This window comes from Trichosurus vulpecula, chromosome 2, assembly GCF_011100635.1.
Source record: "Trichosurus vulpecula isolate mTriVul1 chromosome 2, mTriVul1.pri, whole genome shotgun sequence".
Lineage (NCBI taxonomy): Eukaryota > Metazoa > Chordata > Mammalia > Diprotodontia > Phalangeridae > Trichosurus > Trichosurus vulpecula.
In genome coordinates this window covers 318,258,562-318,280,614 of record NC_050574.1, presented here as the reverse complement: position 1 = coordinate 318,280,614, position 22,053 = coordinate 318,258,562, and the positions used below count along the sequence as shown (strand labels likewise).

The 22,053-nt window shown below is 39.0% G+C and overlaps 1 protein-coding gene across 1 annotated transcript in view; it reads left to right on the top strand.

Annotated features, from left to right (window-relative positions):
• The window catches only part of CLSTN2 (calsyntenin 2), a 216,698-nt gene that overhangs the window by 83,738 nt on the left and 110,907 nt on the right, over nt 1–22,053 (top strand). The window contains exon 7 of the mRNA XM_036744084.1: nt 2,696–2,817. Coding sequence (XP_036599979.1) covers nt 2,696–2,817 — 122 coding nt within the window. The remainder of the gene's footprint in view (nt 1–2,695; nt 2,818–22,053) is intronic.

The following is a 22,053-nucleotide window of genomic DNA, read 5'->3' as shown; positions in this document are numbered from 1 at the left end:
GCTACACAGCATAAAGTCCTACAGGGTGTAATTTAAAGTTGGTATCCTGCATTTATTTTTACAAAGTGTTTTCCCATCTTCCATCTAATTTGATATTGCAGGACTCCTCTTTCTGAGCTGTTACTATCATTCCTATTTTGCAGATGAGGTCATCCAGACAAAGATTTAAAAGATAAGTGACATGCCCAAAGTCATATAGTTAATTACTGTCAGAGCCAGAACTCTGAAGCTCCAGGTTCTCTTCACTAGGCCGTGTTATCTATATTTGTTCAGTGTAGACAATGGAAAAAGATAATCACACAAGTAAGCACAAGGAAAAAAATAATACCATTAAGAAATGGTAAGGAACAATTTTCTTGATTTTTAGGGATTGATATAGATAGAATAAACTCGTTAAAGTTAGCTTAGGGCTGACACAAACATTTATTTTCCTCCTTTGACACTTATTTTTAAAAAAAAATCTCCTTATATCTAGTCCCTGACTAAGATGAAACATAGTCCCGCCTTTTTGCTGGTGAATTTTTAAGCATTGATAAAGAGAACCAAAGCTAATTGTACTGATTGGAATTAATACCTGACATCAGCTGCCAAAAGTTTAGTTGTTTGTAGTTGAATTTCCGAGCAATTTGTGTTTAGGTGGAAATTGCTCTGTTCCATCCAAAAATTCTTTAGCTCTAAATTACCCCTTAGATAGATCCAAGGTCTCTCTAAGCCTTGAGATGTGACCATCCCTTCCTTTAACTCTCTCCCTACAATTCCAAAAGTAAAGACTTGTTCTATACAAACGGCATCAGAAATAATGTGTGATAATAATCAGTATTATTTAGTGTCTAAATTCTCTCTATAAGGATACTATCTGTAATTTATAGTCTTATGGAGTTAGCGAGGATACTAAAAAGTTAAATGACCAACCCATGGTGACCCAAACAACGTATGTTAGGTAGTTAGGACTTGAACCCATCCATACCTTCTACCTCACAGACTACCTACCCCTCTATCCACTGCCCTATGCTGCCCCTGGATTGGCATTCATAAAGGCTTTAAAGTTGGCAGAGTGCTTACCATAAATTATTTCAATTGAGCCTCACAACAGCCCTTTAATGCAGGAACTACAATCTTAATATATGAGGAAACTGATGTTCAGAGAGGTTAGATTACCTGGTAATTTAATAGTTAGGAGGCAGCTAAGTGGCTCAGTGGATAGAGCCCTGGGCCTGGAGTCAGGAAGATCTGAGTTCAAATGTGGCCTCAGAAACTTACTAACTGTAAGCCACTTAACCTCTGTCTTCCTTAAGCCACTGGAGAAGAAAGTAGCAAACCATATCCAGTATCTTTGCCAAAGAAACCTCATGAATAGTATGGTAAACAGGGTCAGTAAGAGTTGGACATGACTGAACACCAACAACAAATTTGATGGTAACTACTGGAAGCAGGATTGGAATATCATTCTTGCTGCTTCAAAGCCTAGCACTAACAGTGTGGTACAGGGAAAATGCACCATTTAGGCTGTGATTACTTGAGCACACTGAACTGGAGCCTTAGCAATTAGCAGAGTACTCTGACCAAAGACCAAAATCTAACAGACTGAAAAATCCATGTCCCTGTGTTTGATGTAGATCCTCAGATATAAGATAGCACTGAAAAGATATCACTGATCTAGAAGTTAAGGCATTCTCACTCAGGCATCTGGTACCTGACACTGTGCTAGGAGCTGTTGGCCATAAAAAGAAGGTTAAGTCAAGGTGTCTACTTTTAAACAGCTTATGATTTTATTCACTAGATAAAGTGAACATAGCATGAGGCAATTAGAAAATAAGGGCTAACTTTAAATGCAGCAGGAGTTCAGCAAAAGAAGGCACCAGGGTGAGCTAAAGTGGTTAGATGGAGTATTGGGAAATATAAGTTAAGGACTGAAAGATGCATAGGATTTTGATAGTGGTCATGAGGGAGAAGGGATGGGGAGGGCATTTCTAACAGAAGAATGGCATTTTAAAAAGGCTTAAAAGACGAGAATGAATAAATGAGTACGGCCTGTGTAATGATAATGAGTAAACTGGAAGCCAAGGATAGGTATAGGAGATCAGTAGGAAAGCAGAATGGAGCCAGGTTATAACAAGGCCTGAATGATAGGCAGAATTTTATTAATTAAAAGGACCCTCATGAATAATGAGGATGACAATATGGGATTCAGGATTCCCACTGTGGAGAACTGCAAATGGTGGAATCTTTCAAGTATAGCCCATTTGGCTGGATTACTGTGGGCTGAGCCACAGCAAACAGTGATAAGGCATGTAGGTTTCATACTGTTGCCCTTAAAAATGTCTATACTGGAATTCAAATAAGGCTAGTCAAGTGATACATGAAAATAATCAACAGAAGAATTATTAGAGAAGATAGTTCACTCTGTCCTTGTTAGAAAGTTGAAGAGGGCTGATCTCTAAATTAGTAATTCCTCCAGATTTAGAAATACCCAGAGTTATGTTAGAAAGTATATTATGTAAATTATACTCAACATAGGAAAAGATCATATGACCCTTGAATGTCCTGGAATGTACATTAGAGGGGAGAAAAATACAAAATATGTTTCTTTAGTTAGTTGAATTATGTTCAGCAAGCCAATTAGAAGCTTCTTCTTTGATGGACCTAAAGATACTAGCTTCTGTCTTTCCTTCTTATTTTTTATTTTACCCCCCAGAAATGAACCGACATCACTATGCCCTCTATGTGCATAACTGCCGCCTCGTCTTCCTTTTGCGGAAGGACTTTGACCAAGCAGATACTTTTCGACCAGCAGAATTCCACTGGAAGCTGGATCAGGTATTTACTACCCTCTACTTTGTTGATCTCCTGACTCTGCTAGAGTTCTGAGATTGGTCTAGTTTTCACCAGTGGCCATTAACAGCAGGATCCCAGGTTTCCGGCCTTTTTCTAAGGTTTTAGAAAAGGTTTTAAAATGTCAGGTCTCTCTTGTAGCAGCAAAAATTATTGTTGGGGATAGAAAATAGCAACTTAAAGTACATAGTCTGTAAAAGTCACATTGTTAAAACTAGACAAGGCATGGAATTTCTTAGGCTCACATGTTGGTAGCCCCTAGGTACAGAGAACATTTTGGTGTCAGTGGTTTAACTGCATTAGTGTTTTTTTTCAATTAACAAAAATCCACCTTCTGTCCATCCCATCTCCTACCACCTTGTTGAAAAAGAAAAATGAAACCATTGTAACAAATATGTAGTCAAATAAAATAAATCCCTGTATTAGCCAAAAAATATATGTCTCAGTCTGTACCCTTAGTTCATCATCTGTCTGTCACGAAATGGACAGTATTCTTTATCATATGTATGTTACAATGGTGATCAGTGATTGTGTTGATCATAGCTCTAAAGTTTTTCGGAATTGTTTGTCTTTACAATCCTGTTGTAATTGTATGGTTTTCTTGATTCTCCTCACTTTTTTAGTATCAATTCAGACAAATCTTCCTTAGGTATCTTTGGAACTGTACCTTTCATCATTCCTTACAGTACAATGGTATTCCGTCATATTCATATACTATAACTTACTAAGCCAGTCTCTAATTGATTGGCAGCCCTCTTGGTTTCTAGTTCTTTGCAACCACAAAAAGTGCTGCTATAATTGTTTTTACACACATAGGTCCTTTTCTACTTTCTTTGATCTCTTTGGGTCATAGACCTAGTAGGGGGGTCACTGGGTCAAAGGATATACACAATTTAATAATTTTGGGGGCATAGTTATAAATTGCTTCTAGAATGGCTGGACTAACATTAACTGCATTACGAATTGTTAAGATGGATGTTGTTATGGCATTTCCCATAACCCATCATGTTAATCAAGGTTCATTGATACCTCATAGCTGTATTGCCAGCCTCTCTCTTCTTTAAAATATCATGGTTGATATCAAACACATTTAAACAAAGAAAGATCTATAGAAGAACTTTTCTACCTAGCTTACTAACAGAGGAATGGTCCCCAAATGGGTCACAGGATTGAGGGGCAGCTTTCCAATATTGAATGAGAAAGGACCCTCTTGATTCAAACTCAAATAGTCACATAGACTGATTTGAAAAGGTAGCTTTAGGATCAGAATCTACTCATTCTAAACCCGCAGAAGTAGCCATAGGAAGCATTGCCGTGCTTGGAGATGGAGCTGGGGCTGAGACACAACCCCAGGCTCTAGCAAGAAGCCTGGTACCTGGAAGCATGTGACTTAGTTTGACTAGAAATAGCAGGTACAGTTTGAGTCATTCCTGGAATGTTTGTACTTGACCTGTACTACCTCTGTTCCCTTTCCGGTGAGCCATAAGTCAGAAGCAGCTGGCACTGGTCTCTCTAGTCTAGGTCTCCCTTCTTCTAAGGGTGAACCAGATAGGAATTCTAAAAGCAACCCTCCTAACCTCTCTGGTCAGAGTCGGATAAAAGGCTGCTCTTCTGGTGAGCAGGAAAATGATCAGGAACCTATTTCCTGCTCTCCTTCCTCTTCCTCTCCTCTTTCCATTCTTCCCTCATTCACCTTCTCTCCCAGTGCTAAGAGTTAGGAAGTCCTTGTGCTTTTGAATTCTGGCAGGCCCCACTGGGATCAGGATAAATATTAATAAATTATATATCTTCCCTTCATATGTATAATGGGTATAATGTTTCTTGCCTCTCAGTGGGTAGGGGAGTAACTGAAAGGAGAAAGAGAATTCAGAACTGAAAACAATTTTTTTTTCAATTGAAATAATAAAAATTTTTAAATAATTGTATGTTTTCTACAGTTAGCATAACTGCTAGATTCTATTTTCATTTTATAAGAATCATTCTTAATAGACTGGCCTGTATATTCCTGCAATAGGAATTCTCCTAGCATTTATATGCACATGATCTTCAATCAATTCTTCTATCTCTAGAACAACATAGGATCATTATTTCACAAGGCAAAGCCACATGAGGGTTCTGTGACCAGGGCTTAAAAGAGCCCAAGAATCTTATGACCCTAAAAGATTTGGGGGTACAGCAGACATTATACTGAAGGGAAGTTAGGCATTTCTTTCTCTTCCAGCAGGTTACATAAGCTTATCTTCCATCCAAATGACAGTGTACAGAGAGAATGCATTTTTACATCCCAGTCATCATTTCTTTCAAGCTTTGCTGTCATTCCTCATATGATGGTACCGTGTTAGTTTTGGTGACAGGAGGCTCAGAGCAATAACTTCAGGTCTTTGATGAAAACATTAACATGGAGGAGGAGTGCTGAGTGCTCCTCTCTGAAAAAGAAAATCTGTGACTCATTCCTGTTTCCTGATTTTTTATCACAAGGACCATTGCATTAGAGTTTTCAAAGAGAACTGAAGTGGCTTGTTGGAATCAGAAGCTTTGAAATGTGTTTTCCTCACTGCTTCACCCTCTCTAGGTTGTAGCTGTGTATCACCCTGCTCCCCAGGTGCCTGAGTTACTGGTGGAAAGATCTGACTTGAAGCTATTATCACAGTGGTGATTGATTTTTATTTGGGGGAGGGGAGGAGGAATAGAACTATTCTTTTCTGTAGCCTTGAATATCAAAAAGGCATTTTAAGAATTCCAGCAAAAAAAAGGGAGGCACAGAAGGGAACAGAATTGGGCCTGAAGTCAAGAAGACCTGAGTTCAAACGCAGCTTCAAACCCTTAGCTGTGTGACCCTGGACAAGTCACTTAACATCTGGCTGCTTCCATTTCCTCACTTGTAAAATGTAGATAACAACAGCACATACCTCTTAGGGTTGTGGTGAAGAACAAATAAGATACTGTTTGTAAAGTGCTTAGCACAATGTCTAGAACCGTAGGCACTTAATAAATTCTTGTTTCTTTCCTTCCAAAGAAAACCTTTTAAATCCAAGTAGACACCCTAAAGTTTGCAACATTATTTCAGATCTCTCATACATGAATTTACTCAAATCTCAGCCCCATCACCCAGTAACAGTTCTCAGGAAATTAAGAAGTCAGTAAAGTAGTTTTTAGGAATCCCCCTAACTTCCTGTTATTATCCCTTTCCCCTTCAGTCCCTTCCCTGCTGCCTCCCACCTCCCTCCAGTCTCCTGTATCTTCATGCTGCCCTGTGAATGACCAAAGTGTCTTCATTTCCTTGCCCTCTCTCTTAAGGTCTGCCCTCCCTGTATTCCCTCCCTTCTGTCTTTAGTGCCTTATGTTCCAAAATTAGTTCCTTCACATCAAAGTCCCCATTTCCTCTGAACTGAGGTTTTAGCTAAAGGTTAAGAGAAAAGCACATCAGTAAAATGTAAAAGACAGCAAGGCTCCTAACTATTTCTAGTAGCATTTGCATTTTAGAGGAAAAGCTACTCCCTTAACCTCAGTACCTCTTTAATTAATGGAGAAACATTGGTAAAGAATTGCATGGCCCAGGGAAGATTGTTATTGTTCAGTCATGTCCAACTCTTCCTTTGTGACCTCATTTGGTGTTTTCTAGGCAAAGATACTGGAGTGGTTTGCAGTTTCCTTCACTAGCTCATTTTACAGATGAGGAAACTGAGGCAAATAGGGTTAAGTGACTGGCCCAGGGTCACACAGTTAATTACTGAGCTCAGGTTTGAACTCAGGTCTTTCTGACTCCAGGCCCAGCACTCTATCCACTGCGCCACCTACCTGTCCTTTATCTACAGGTAGTATTGGCCATTCTGTGGTCCTATGACTCTATGGAAGATACTATTTACATTGATACTGTCTTAACTGTATGCGACCATGTGCTAGTGATGCCCATTCTCTTAGCAGTTAGAATCGAATTTCAATAGAATAAGAGTTTTTTGAGGGCAATCTTTGCATCCCTAAAATTCCTAGCATAGCACCTTGCACATAATGCTTGATAAATGTTTGTCAAGTTATTTTTAAATGTTTATATGCTTCCCTTGTAACCTAATCCCTCCTCCTAAAAGTGCTCCATGGAGCAGTGTATATTGTGTTTTGGGGAGGTGAGGAGGGGAGAGTGAGGAGAAAGGCAGGATTTGGAGGGTGATCTTCCCAACTTCAAGATCAAATCTCTATTGTATCATACTTCAGTGTGCCCCCAGGCAATGCTCTAAGCCTGTAAGTTTTAGAACAGTGACTCTCTGTAATAGCCGTGGTAGACCTGGACAACAATGAAAAAATTCTAGCTTCTGGATTGTCCAAGAACTATACCATATAGACTTTTAGTACTCTTATGTACAAGACACAAGAGCAAGGTTCCCAAAATTGGCCTAAGCCTTTCAAAGTCATTAGAAAGCTTCTAGAATTAGGAATAGTGACAAATGTGCCAAAAGCCCATCAGTTGACTTGCTAGGAACAGCAAATTTTTAACTGAGGGGAGAATGGAATCAAAGAATTGATCAAGTGATCCCTGATCAGTTGAGTTTCCCCCAGCCCACTTGATGAAATTAAGGATTTAAGGGACAGGAAACAAAGACAATAAGATATCAATGTCTTAAGGGAAGTGTAATGGAAAGTTTAGATTTCTTTGTTCCACTAGGAGATACGAAGAAGCTCCTCCATTAATGAATAATTTGATGAAATAATAATGTCTAGCCATTGGTTGATTAAAAGATTATCCATACCCTTGGTTGACCTTAAAAAGCTATCCAGCACTGCAGACAGAAACAGCCTCTGGAGTCAAGGGGAGTCCTCCTTGGATGTCAAGAGAAAAAGATAGCTATGGAAGAAAAACCCACCTCTGGAGAGAGAATTTCTCTTTGCCTACTTTTCTACTTCACCCAGAATTTAGTATGTCTATGGCTGGAGGGTGAAGGGGAGGCGGGGAGGTGGCAGGATGGAATGGGGGTGGGGGAGGTTGGTTCTTTTTGCTATTGTTTATGCTCTGTCAGTTAAAGTAAATGCCTTTGCTTTGAGTTAACTGTCAAGAGGCTGACTACTGCAAGCAAATTCATTAGCAGGGGGCTGGCAAGTTAAATTTTTAGGTATGTAGACCCACAAAGCACATTCAACTAAGTGTAGTCTTCTTCCAAAGGACTTAATTTTTTGTCTAGAGGGACTGGTAAATATGTAGACACAGATGGCAGTTTCCCCTCTACCACAAATATAATGAGAAAGAGAGGGAAGGAGGGAGGGAGGGAGAGGGTGGGGGGGAGAGAGAGAGAGAGAGAGAGAGATTTAAATCAATTCAACAAATATATATATATGCTCATATATATTAATAGATGGGTATACATTGTGTGAATATATGCACACATATAGATATTTATGAAAGAAATACAGTGAATTAAAACTTAATTGATAGTGATAATTTTTTTGAGATTGTTACTGTACTGTTACTGTTACTGTACTAGGCAGCTAGAAATGCCCTGGGTTATTTCCAAATGATGAGAATGACTGATATAATCATATCAAGTCATTGGGTTTGGAATTCAAATTAGGTGAGAGAAGAAAGCCAATTTTTGATGAGAAATTCACAAGGAACTGCCAAACCTTAAATCGGTTCATGTTTTTGAATTGTGCACAAAGATGATCTGAGTAAATGAGGCCTCTCTGATGATCTTTGATGTCCTATTCAAAATAATCATGTTTAATAATGTTTTTTTTCTTTTGTATCACTATCACTTCCCTTGCCTGTTTTACATATATATGTATGTGTATTAGATATATACATATACACACACATACTTATTTGCATAATTGGAAACCAGGAGTTGTTGATGAGGCAAAAAAAAGTTTTATTTTCATTATGGAACTATCATGTTGGGTCATTTTTCTCCATGACAGGCAAAACTTAATTTCAAAACAAAAATTTCCTCAAAAACAACCAGAACATTAGACCTACTCCCACAATACTTTGTGCCTCTCTTGTACCCATCATGTTCCATTTTGTGTCAGAGGTTTGTTTTTTTTTTAACCTGTCTTGCCTCTCCTGTTAGGTTATAGGCTCCTAGGAGTCGGGGACCACATCTCATTTTGATTTATATTTCCTTCAACATTTAGTACAGTGCTTTTTACACGGTAAATCTTTTTTTTTAATTGAATTGACTCTGGATCAAGGTTTTGTCTTTGACGAGAACACCAAGAGATAGGTAATGGGAGAGCATGGTTATATATTACTATAATGTTATTCTATAGTGGTGAAGGATGTTGGACAAACCATACCCCTGTCATGATAGAGACCACTGAACTTCTCTAACCTGTATCTGTGGGCTCCTAATATAGAGAACTATTTTCCCCTCCACTCTTCCCATGTAACTAGAACTGTATCAGTAGTTTCCCAAGATAATTTAAATTTAAATTAATGAATAATATAAAATTAGCAGAGTATGTTTAGACTTCCTGATAGGTAGTAAGCTCTCCATCACTGGAAGCTGTCAAGGAGAAACTATTGAAATAGTAAGGGAGATTCCTTTTCTTCAAATTGGGCTACATATTATCCTTCCCCGCTCTCAGTGTCTCTGATTCCTTGATTCAGTGAATATCTGACAATTACTCAGTCAAATATTTTCTGTTTGTTCTGAACACTCAGAAGAGAAAAATTAGAGATAAAGCTTCCTTAAACACTACAGTAAAAATGTTGAGGTAATATATTGGTCTAACAGTTCCTTTTATGAAGTCAGTGCTAAAATGTTATCTCTTCTCATGCTCAGAAACTTACTAGAGATTTGTTCTATTTTGATATTTATAAATTAGTCTGAATATCACATTGTAAAGTTTACAGTGAATTTTTACCAAGGTCAATAAAATGATGACCTGAGCAGATTCCATAATAAATACTATTTTTGATCTATCATGTATGAATTTGTTCAGATACAGATGAGGAAACAATATGGATGGCTCTCAAGACACACACAACCTAGTAGAATCCTTCAGGTGTTACTTAGATGGACTAATGAACCACTTATTCATATTAGTTGGTGAGAAAGATAAAATCTACACCTGCATGTGATGAGTGAAGCAAACAGCAACATAGCAGGCCCATCCATACTAGACAACTTCCTCTTCTGTACCTAGTATCCACATGCAATCAATCATGTGGCTAAAATCTATATCAAGAGCTGAAGAAGATCAGATGGTTGCATTGGCTGTGCTTTTCTGAATGGAACATACATCCTGAGTGTGTAGAAATGACAGACTCATCGAGGGGCCCACAGAAAGCTTGCATTTCTGCCTTTCATGTTACTCTCTCTGCTAATGGCAAAAATAGTCAAGCTGTCAGATACCCGAGCATCTCTATCTCTGTCTCATTCATGAGCAGGATTTACCTGCAGGATTATGAAATCATTTAGCCTAAAATCATTACTTATAGATCTTGGGCTGCTGATAATCAACAGCCTCAGCCTTATGACCACAACTGACCAGCCCTGCTTATTAGTGCTGCCCACTAACTTGCTGACATCCCCTACACCCCAGATTACTGATATTGTATGTGGACCTCTTTGTCCCTCCCTCCCTCACTTACTTATTTCCCTGGATTTGATCTCTGCCTTGCCTAGTCTATGATGATTCCCTGAACCATTCCACTTTGCTAGACTTCCTGGATCTCCCTTGTTAGCCAATCTTGCCCCATTACCACCCCCCCCACCATGATGTAATACAAATGTCCTAGTTTTATAAATGATTTAACGTTTCTCTTTTCCCAGTTCTATTCCATGCTGTTACTACCACCATCTTTTGTTTAATCAATCAAAAAGAATTTGCTAGGCAATATGCTAAGTTTTGGGGATACAAAAAGAGGGGAAAGACTGTTCCTACCCTCAATGAGTTTACAAGCTAATAGAGGGGAGGGGACAACATGAAACAAATGTACACAAAGCAAGCAATATGAATAGGAATAGGAATAGGAAATAATTAAAAGAGGGAAAACACTGGAATTTAGAAAGGTTGGAGAAGACTTCCTATAGAAGATGGGGATTTTAGTTGAGACTTAAAGGAAGCCAGGAAGGTCAGAGAGAAGGAGGGAGAGTTCCATGCATGGGGGACAGACAGAAAATGCCCAGTGCTGAGAGGAATGTCTTATTTATGGGACAGCCAGGAAGCCAATGTCGCTGGATCAGAGTACCTGTTGTGCAGAAAGGAGTAAGAAAGCTGAAACAGTAGGAGGGGGCTAGGTTATAAAGGACTTTGAGTGCCAAACAGAGCATGTTGTATTTGCTCCTAGAGGCAATAAGAAGCCACTAGAGTTTATTGAGTGGGGAATGGGTGGAGGGGTAGGGTTGGAGGGGGTGTGACATGATCAGATCTGTTTTTTTAGGAAAACCACTTTAGTGACTGAATGGAAAACGGAGTGGAGAGAGACTTGAGGCATACCCACCAGCAGTCAATTGTAGTAATCAAGATGTGAGGAGATGAGGGCCTGTGCTAGAGTGTCAGAAGAGAGAAGAAGGTGTATGAGAGATTTTGCAAAGCTAAAATCAATGGACATTGGCAACAGAATGGATGTGGGAGGGAGTGAGAGATAGTGAAGAATCTGGGATGACTTCTTGGTTATGAGCTTGAAGGACTGGGAGGATGATATTGTCCTCTACAGTAACAGGGATGGAAAAGGGTTTGGGAGAAAGATGATGAATTCTATTTTGGACCTTTGGAGTTTAAGATGTCTACTAAACATCCAGTTGAAGATGTCTGAAAGGCAGTTGGAGAAGAGAGATTGGGATAGAAAGGTGGATTTTCAAATCACTGGCATAGAGATGGTAATTAATTCCAGGGGAACTGATGAGATCACCAAGTGAAGTAGTTTAGAGGGAGAAGAAAAGAAGAACTAGGAGAGAACCCTGAGGGGATTTAGCAACTGAGAGATCATTAATAACTATGAAGTGAGCAGCATCAGTGGAATGATAAGGTCAGAAGCCAGATTGTAAAATGTTAAGCAGAGAGTATAAGGAGAGAAAATGGAAATACCCATTGTAGATAGTCTTTTCAAGGAGTTTAGCTACAAAGGGCAGAAAAGATATAGGATGATAGTAGAGTTGGAAGGATCAAGTGAAGTTTTATTTTTCGGACTGGGGGAGAGACAGGCGTGTTTGTGGACAATAGGAAATGAGACAGTAGAGAGGGTTTCAGTAAGAGCTAGTAGATGGAAAAAGTGGGAGAGGAATAGATTTAAGATGAAGGGAAGTTTGTTGCTTATGGAACAAGCATTGTAGAGGGCACAATAGAAGGGCTGAATGGCATTAGGATTAAACTTTGATGTGAGAGGGTCAAGTGAGATGGGAATGAGGAATTGGATGGTAGGGGGTGAGGAAGGGGGTTTGGATGATGATCTACAGAAGTTCAGGGTCACTGAGATATAAAGGGTTTGACCAGGAGTGTTTCTACTCTCAAATGACAGATGCAGGCATCAAAGGCCTGAAGTCAAAGAGTCAAAGAGTTTGGAGATTAAGCTGGCAGCAGGAAGTAGAGAATACCCTGAGCTCATACAGATAGAAGTGGTTTCTTTGGGGTAGATACCCAGCCTGGCCTCAAGGAGCCTTCCTTGGGGGGCACACTGCCATTGGCAGGAGATGGAAGGCTCAGGGCACTGGCCCTCCAGAGGTCTGAGGTCTTTTCACCTGGAGTGGCTGGCCATGAGGTAGCAGCAGGAAGTGGTAGACACCCTTTTCATATTTACTAAGATCTGTGCCTACACATCCCACTAATACATGATGCTAAATGGAAGTTAATGAATAATGGAAACTGTGCTTACTTAGAATCGAGAAGAAGTAGGTTCAGATCAAATAAGAATCACGTAGGCAAGTCGAGTCTTTGAGAAGTACTTACTGTGTTCCAAGCACAAAGGTTTGCACAATCTGCCATGGTAGAGTTAATAATGATAATGTTGCTAATGTCTATATAGCACTTTACAGTTTGCAAAACACTACATTATCTCATGTGATCCTCACAGCAACCCTGGGAGGTAGATGCTATTATGAGCCTCATTTTACAGATGAGGAAACTGAAGCTCAGAGAGTTTAAGTGACTTGCCCAGGTAAGTGTTAGAGGCCAGATTTGAACTCATGTCTTCCTGATTCCAAGTCTAGCATTCTATCCACCATACCACAGCTCTATGCTGAGAAAAATAACAACTTTAACCTATTTTGTTAAATAAAAGTTTAGAGAATGGAAATTATCAAGAAGCAAGTGGTACTTAGGGATTAACGGTGAAATAATAAATTGTTCTTTCCTTGTAATTTAAGCCAGGAGCATCCTAAGAGATTCATTTATAGCAGTATTTTGATTATAAGTATTCACCATTTGATTTTCTTTTTTTTTTAAGACAGGAAATAAGTGAATAAATGATCAGCCACAATTATACCCTGAATTGTGCCTCTGGAGAGAGATCATATATTTTTACTTCTTTAAAAAACTCTCATTAGGAAGATGTTGGAGAGAGAGACATAAATGTAATAGGTTAGATAGCAGAGCAATTATATCTCATTGCCACTCCGATCAATTGTTCTATCAATGAATATTTATTGCATCTACTCTTCACCAGCCCTATGGTAGGGAGCATGGGGGACTACAAATATGCGTGTGATGCCGCCTTTAAAGACTTCCAAATCACAGGAGATGAGACACATAAAAAGAGCAGTAACAGTCCAAACGAATTTATTAAGTGTCAGGGACGTGACATGGCCGGTGACCAACAGTATGTAAGTTCAGGGAAGAGAAAGAATACCGTGGGCTCAGATGGTTAAGGAAGGCTTCATAGAGCTAGATTTTATCACTTCACATAATGAAGGAGAGCTATTTCTAAGTCACTAGAAAATTTTTCAGTCAAACTTGTGATCCTAGGAATCTACATAGGGCCACTATTCTTAGTCAGAATGGGTCATTCTGAAATTATCATAGTTGAGTGGCAGGTGATGGCTTGATTGATGAAGGGAAGGGGTGAGAAGAAGGAAATAAACATTTATTAAGCTCTTACTATGTGCTAGGCACTGTGCTAAGTGTTTACAAATAGAATCTCATTTACCCCTTGTTGGATCAAATAAGATAATGTGATGAGGTGGCTAGGTGACACAGTGGATAGAATACCCAGCCTGGAATCAAAAAGACCTTAGTTCAAATCCTTCCTCAGACACTTAGTAGTTATATAACCCTGAGCAAGTCACCTAACCTGTTTGTCTCAGTTTCCTAAACTGTAAAATGGGGATAACAGTAGCACCTACTTTGCAACGCTATTATGATGATCAAATCAAATGAAATAATATTTGCAAAGTGCTCAGGCCAGTGCCTGGCACATAATAGGAATTATACAAATGTTTATTTCCTTCCCTTCCCCTGAATCAAAAATAGTCACATTGCCCTGGGCTGGATCACGCTTACCAAAATCACTAGACATGGCCAAGTTATTTCTCTCATTAATATAATTGTATTAAATATACTATTTGTCATCTGATTGATTTTGCAGTAGTTTCCCTTCAAACTGTTCACTAAGGGGGATCATATAAAAGAACAGTGAAGCTTACAGAACAGCAAAAATATCCCACGTCACAGGGAGCTTATGTGATTTAGACTTACAGAGAAACCCTTGGAAGGGCAAAGCAAAAGAGGGCTTGGGACCTACCAAACAGAGCATGAACTCTATAGAGGAGTGACTCACAGTAATTTCCCTCTTGTCTGAATAGTGTCTGGCACGTAGTAGGAGTTAATAAATGCTTATAGAGTGATGGATGACTCAAACTATTACTGCCTATAAAATCAGTACAAAGTAGCCCAACACCTATCTAGATCTTACATACTGATTTTCTGTCTCCAGCTAAATCCTTGAGGGCAGAGATTATGCCACATTCTTCTTCTGCATTCCCCGCAGCACTGTTCCTGTTGGTTTGTTGGTTGGTGTGGATGAGTATTCACTTCATAGAAAGATCCTTCACTTTATAAAATGCCACAAGATTCTTTTAATTCTAAGCTCATAGACTTTTTACCTGAAAGGGACCTTAGAAATTACCTAGAGAAGAAGTACTTAGCCTTTTTCATTTCACAGACCCCTCTGGGTCTGGGGAAGCCCATGGACTTCTCAGAATAATGTTTTTGAATGCATATACAAAATACATGGTATTTAAAAGGAAACTAGTTACATTATAATACAGTTAACCATATATACATACATATAGCATATGTGTGTTGTGTTTATATATGTATATGTGCATGTATACATATACATATATCTGTGTACCTGTATATATGTGCATATATATACATATATATGTACATACATATACACGTACATATATACCTATATACACACATATGTCATGTGTGTGGTTAACTGTATTATAATGTAACTAGTTTCTACACACACACACACACACACACACACACACACACACAAAGTTCATAGACCTCAGGTTAAGCACTCCTGATCTAAACCAACCTCTTTATTTTATAGGTTAGGAAATTGAAACCAGCCTCTCCTGACACTAAATTCAGTGTGTTCCTCCCCTTATTTCATGCTTCCTCTTGGTTGCCAGATCACTTAGTGCATTTAAAATAGGATTGTGTTTATAGAAATTCTGTTTACATCAGACTTATCACAAATACATACATTTAGTCAAGCAAGAAGCGCCAACACTATTATGATTCCGAAAGTCAGAATCCTTCTTCTCGCATATTAGGAGGCATGAGCAGCCAGGTAGAATATCCACTGCCAGGCAGCTCTGGGAAATGACTCCTTTACAAGCCACTGCATCTCAGTAATTTGATTGTAGTGATGGTATTATGATGGGATTTTTGCTTAAAATCTACTAATGCGCATTCCGGCAAACTTTCAGTTAGTCACATCAAAACCAAGGTAAAGGCAGAACGGAGAGCCAAAACCAACAAAGGGACTGCTTATTAATTAATTCCCTGATAATGGCTTTTATGCTAAATGGGTATGATTAAATAATGCCATGAATTCTAATGATTCCAAACAGTGGATTAATAATGCTCTCAGTGTGTCCACACCTGCTGCCACCACCTTCCATCCTCTTATTCCTCCTCAAAATGTACAGTTTCTTAGGTGAAAATACTAGCTTCCTGCTGGGAGGCCAGACACAGTTCCTTTACCCAAAAGATATGTTCCTGAAAAGTTGCTTATAAATCAAAGATTTGGAGATAAAAATTATCTTTAAAATGCTCCAGAGAAACTCAGTTCCCCCATTTTTAAAATGTTTATGTTAACATACATATAGTATCTATCTTGGGGTAATTGTGAGACACTTTCTACAGCAACTCTCCCCATCCTACCTTCTATCTAACCATAATCTGCCCAGCTGCACTATAGACTCTTAGAGACGAGGATTATATCTTCCTTTCCTTTGTATTCCCAACCCCTAAATACAATCTCCAACTTTATTATTTGTGTGATGGGCTTTCTAGTGCAGAACCTCATCACCTCTTGCCTGGACTATTTTAAATGACCTTTTAATTGGTGTTTCTGCTTCTAGACTCATCCTTCTCCAATCCCTCTTCCACATCATGGTCAAATTGGTATTTCCAAAACAGAGCTCTGGCCATGTGATTCCTCTACTCAAAAATTTTATAACCATAGATTTTTGAGCCAGAAGACCCTTTAGAGATCATCTACTCCAACAAGTGATTGTATGTTATAGATGAGGAAAATGAGGCTCAGAGAGTTGAAATGACTAGACCAAAGTCACAGAGTTAGTAATTAATAGAACCTAAGATTCAAGGCTAGGTCCTCTGTCTCCAGATCTAGCTATTTTTGCAGCATGCTACTCAATTCCTTATTGCTCTTAGGATAAAATACAAAATCCTCAGCCTTGAATTTAATGCCTCCCCAATATTGTTTCCATTCATCTTTGTAGTCTTTTGTACCCCCAAAAAATGCGACCCAGCTCCTGAACCTTCCCACACATCCCCACCTACTCAATAATCCTTTCAACTATCCTTTCATTGTGGCCCCAACACAGGCCAACCCTTCATTCCTTTTTTTTTTTTGGAGGGGGAGAAGGCAGTGCAATTGGGGTTAAGTGACTTGCTCAAGGTCACACAGCTAGTAAGTGTGTCAAGTGTCTGAGGTCACATTTGAACTCAGGTCCTCCTGAATTCAGGGCAGGTGCTCTACTCACTAAGCCACCTAGCCTCCCCCAACCCTTCATTCCTTGTTACCCCTAACCCAGCCCAGCTCTTCATTGTCTGTTATCTCTGGATCACCCATTTGCATGTCTTGATCCCATCCAAATCTTCCCACAATCTTTTTTCTCTATTAAAAAAAAAAGTCAGCTTTGTCTCTACCAAATATATAGACTCACTAGGAATCTCACCCACCCCAATCGGTGGACTGAAAGAAGGCTCAAGTGGTCAAATTTTTTCAAAGCAGACTTGTGCTCTTTGGCCTTGCATTTCAGGGTTCCCAAGGCCCCTAGACAGCAACATTATTTCACATTACTCCTTTTCCTGCACTGTGCAGTCCAGTCAGATGGGCTTCTTAGATGTTTCCTGTATGCAGCACTACATTTGCCCATCTCTGTGACTTCAGCAAAGTTTTCTATCCTGTCTGGAAATCACTCCCTCTTCCCCTTCACCTTGTAGAATCCCTAGCTTTCAACAACAACAACTCACATCTATATAGTGCTTTAAGTTTTGCAAAGCACTTTACAAAGAGTATCTCATTTTTTCCTCATAACTACCCTTGGAGGTAGGTACTACTTTTATTCCCATTCTTATAGATAAGGAGACTGAGGCAGACAAAGGTTGAATGGCTTGGCCTGGGTCACATAGCTAGTTAGTGTCAGAGGCAGGATCTGAACCTCCTACATGATTCTTGCTCCCTCCTACACAATGCCTTTCCAACCCTCCACCCCTACGCCCCAGCTGTTCTATTCAGGCTCTGTCCATGCTGAAATTGCTTTCTATAACTATCTATGTACTTTGGCATTTCCCTATGCATACATGCTATATAACACTGGCAAAATTTAAGTTCCTCGAGGGCAGAGACTTTTTAGTTTTTGTCTTTTTTATTTTCAGCCCCTAACACAATGACCAGCACATAATAGGGGCATGTTCAGCATTTGCCGAATTGGATTGAAATTCGGGCCTTAATTGTGCACTAATGAAGATTTAATTTAGCTTCACCAAGGAGAGGACTAGAAAGTGGTAAAGTCTGACAATGCTTCTTTTTTTCTTCAATCTTTGTTAAATTACTTCATGTGTCCTATTTGAATTTGCTGAATTCCTTTTATACTCTTATTTTTCACAAGCATCCATGACCGTATTCTTAGAGAGCAATTTTCTCTTCAGTCTCCATTGTGTTAACCATTATTAACTAATTATATGATTTTCTTTCATTTTCCCTGTGTGTAGCCTATTTTAAAAACAAGTCTAACATGTCAGTGTCTTTAGGGTTGTCATTATCTTCATACCTCTTAAATGTTGCCAGCTCCTCTGGCCATGCCATTTATCTCACTAACTTTATTAGGCAGTAAGTATGGTGAACAACCAGCCCCCAGTTACACAACTCCCAAATGTTTATCATTTCAAATCCTTCTCTTCTTTTGTCAGTAGACTGGCCTTCTTCCTAATCTCTCTCTCACCCTACCTCCTCCCTCTCCCTTCCATTGTACATACTCAGTAGCTCCTGCCATTCCTGTAAAATCATTATTTGTATTTTTGTCTGTACAGCTGCCCTAAGGGGATTGAAGGGAATGTGTTTTGTCAGTAAAAACAATCTAATACATATTTTAAATGGGCATTGCTCATTTTACTGCTAAAAAAAAAAGAAAATCATTTCAACATAATTAAAATTGCTTATTAAAGTCAAATAACATTTTCAGTAATGAACTAAAATGTCAGAGCCTTTTAACGACTGTGAGGCAAATAGCAAACACTAAGTACCTGAGTAGTCTTTGCAACGTCCATAGTGGACTCAGTTTTAGTTTTAGTTAAGTATGAGTATAAATAGAATGTAAGCTCCATGCGGACAGGAATTGTTTCCTTCTTATAGCACCTAGCATAGTGCCTAGCATATAATAAGCACTTAAAAATGTTTGTTAAGTTGAATTGAACAAAAATTATATGCATCTTGGCCAGCCTTTCTTTGGTTTTTAGATTTCCCATAGCATTTAGCACAGTGCTCAACACAAAATAAGGGATTAAAAAATGTTTTTTGAATTCAAATTCATTTGAATGAATGAATGATATTTTGTATGGAAAAGGGTTTGTTTCCTCTCTCTCAATTAGTCTTTGGTTTTTAGCACACAACACAAGTTAGAGGATTAATAAATGCTCTTTGAATTCAAATTTATTTGAATGAATGAATGGTAGTTTGTATGGAAAGGGATTTGTTTCATCTCTTCTCAATCAATAAACATTTGTTAAGCACCTACTAAGTACCAGGAACCAGTGATAAGTGCTAGAGAAATTTACAAAAAAAAAGAAGAAAGAAGAAGAAGAAGAGGAAGAAGAAGAAGAAGAAGAGGAAGGAAGGAAGGAAGGAAGGAAGGAAGGAAGGAAGGAAGGACGGAACGAAGGAAGGAAGGAAGGAAAGAAGGAAGGAAAGAAGGAAAGAAGGAAAGAAGGAAGGAAAGAAAGAAAGAAAGAAAGAAAGAAAGAAAGAAAGAAAGAAAGAAAGAAAGAAAGAAAGAAAGAAAGAAAGAAAGAAAGAAAGAAAAAGACGGTCCCTACCCAAAAGGAGATTATAATTTAATAGGGGAAGACAACACACCAAAGGAAAAAACTGAAAGGGGTGGGGGAGGGGAAGAGTACAAGAGGTATCTGATGAAGGGACATGGTGGAGCAGTCAATCAAAGAAGTCCCAAAGTAGGGCAGCCAAGTGAGAAATGAAATGTCTGAGCTGGGCTCTCTCCTTAAATGGAAGTTTGGAGTATGTGGCCCCACCCTCCAATCAGAGAAGCTGAGTAGTTTTGAGATAGAGGACCAAGAGAGTAGTGATGAAATCTTGCAGGCTGATGAGGTTATCCTAATAATTTTCTTTGAAACATAAAATCACAGGTTTGGTTATCCAGTCTTTTTTTAAAGACACCTCCAGTGATGGGGAACCCATGGCAGTATAATGGCAAAACACTAGATTTAGGGTCAGAAGAACTGGATTGTAATCTTTCCTCTTTCTCTCATTAACTATATCACCTTGGACAAGTCACTTACCTTCACTAGACATTGGTAGTTTCATCTAAAAATTGAGATATAAATACTTGCAATACAAAGTTGTTGTGAGGATTTGTTATTGTTGTTCAGTTGTGTCCAACTCTTCATGACCCCATTTTGGAGTTTTCTTGGCAAAGATACTGGAGTGTTTTAACATTTCCTTCTCCAGCTCATTTTACAGATGAAGAAACTGAGGCAAACAGGGTTAAGTGACTTGCCCAGGGTCACAAAGCTAGCAAGTATCCGAGACCAGATTTGAATTCAGGAAAATGAGTCTTCTTGACTTCATGCCTGGCACTCTATCCGTTGTGTCACGTAGCTACCCCACAATCTAGCTATCCCACAACCTAGCTGTTGTGAGGATAGCATTTAAAAAACTGTTAAGCTTTCTATCAATGTGAACTATTCTAATTGTGGCCCTGTGAGACTTTTGAGCAGTTCTGTATCATTAGGATGATACAAATCATCAAGACAGCACCCCTCTTTCTCATGTTGGACAGAAAGGAAATTGGTGAACAGGAAAAATAATACAAAAGGGAAATTCTAAGTCTAACACCCATTACTTAGGTGAAATTGGTCAAAAGCACTTACTGGAGCAAAAGAATTTCTTGATGGTGATTACATAAACAGCTTTTCTCCTTCAGAGACAGAAAGACCCTCTATACACAAACACAGCTGATATCCTCGGTTTTGACCCACACTGCTGGAGTCAGAAGAGTCCTACTTTCAGAGCCCAACTGAGTCTTATTGTATGGCCTTAAATAGGTCACTTACCCTCCTTTAAGGGTCATTATGAGGAAAGCGCTTTTCTTACTCTAAACGGCTCTACAAATTTGAGTTGTTCTTATCATTATTAATTAGTCAAAGGGTACATTATGTAAGTATTGCCTACGTCCAAGAAACACAGGAGCCCTCCCCCTCCGGGAGGTTATGTTTTCATTGGGGAGATGAGACTGACTCCCATGAAACAATCTGGGAACAATTAAGTGCCAATATATGCAATATAGATGGTTAAGTGGAATAAAAGAACCATGGAAGGCAGAGGTCATTTAAGCTAGGAGAAGGAGGATTTTCTCTCTATTATAAATAGCAGTCCTCTTTCCCCTGGTCAGTAATTTCATCTATATCCTCTTCTTGCCAAGTGCAGATCATCTCTGTGGGTTAAGACAAGCAGGCCTGCTTCTCAGAAACTATTAAAATAGCTTAGAGAAAGCAAGTGTCGTTCATGATAAAACAGCCCTCTTGGGGCTGATTGGGTGGGCATGGCTTCAAAAGAGATGACTATGGAGTCCCAGCAGGTGAAATATTTTGTTTGTTTGTTTTTTTCCCATCTTCACTAGTTCTCCCAATCTCCTCTGAGTCATCTATTTCCATCCTTAATGTTATAACATGCAAATATTGTCACACTTACTGCTCATTACTTTAGCTAAAGGAAATGCCATTTAATTATGTCTTTAAATAATGAAACCTCCTTCATCACTTTGACAATCAATGCATATTTAGGGAGAGGTAAGACCTCATTGTGGAAGCTACTGCATTACTGCGTCGCTCAGAAAAAGGCAGCTTTACTGGGGAAATTGAAATCGTACATAGAAAATTAGACATAAAAACCTCATGTTTTGCTCCTCATCTCCAAATTTCAAGAAAGGCACACAATTAGCCAATGATATTTATGATAGCAACTTGTTATCATGGGGATGACCTGTGGCTTTATCATATGGAAGAACCGAATACACTGCAAAGATGCCACTGCTCTGATTGGTGGGAAGCTCCTATTCTTTCATAGAGGAAGAAAAGTAGGAAAAGAAGAAAATTACTTTTTTCACATATATGTAGCCCATCTTCAAGAATCCTAGGGAATCTGGCTGGCCACATATTTTGGTTATATCCAATGCCACTTGGCAATAATGTCTATGAACATGCATGAGATAATGTAATGAAAATCAGGCAGCAAGTAGATAAAGTGCTGGACCTGGAGTCAGGAAGACCCAAGTTCAAATCCCATCTCAG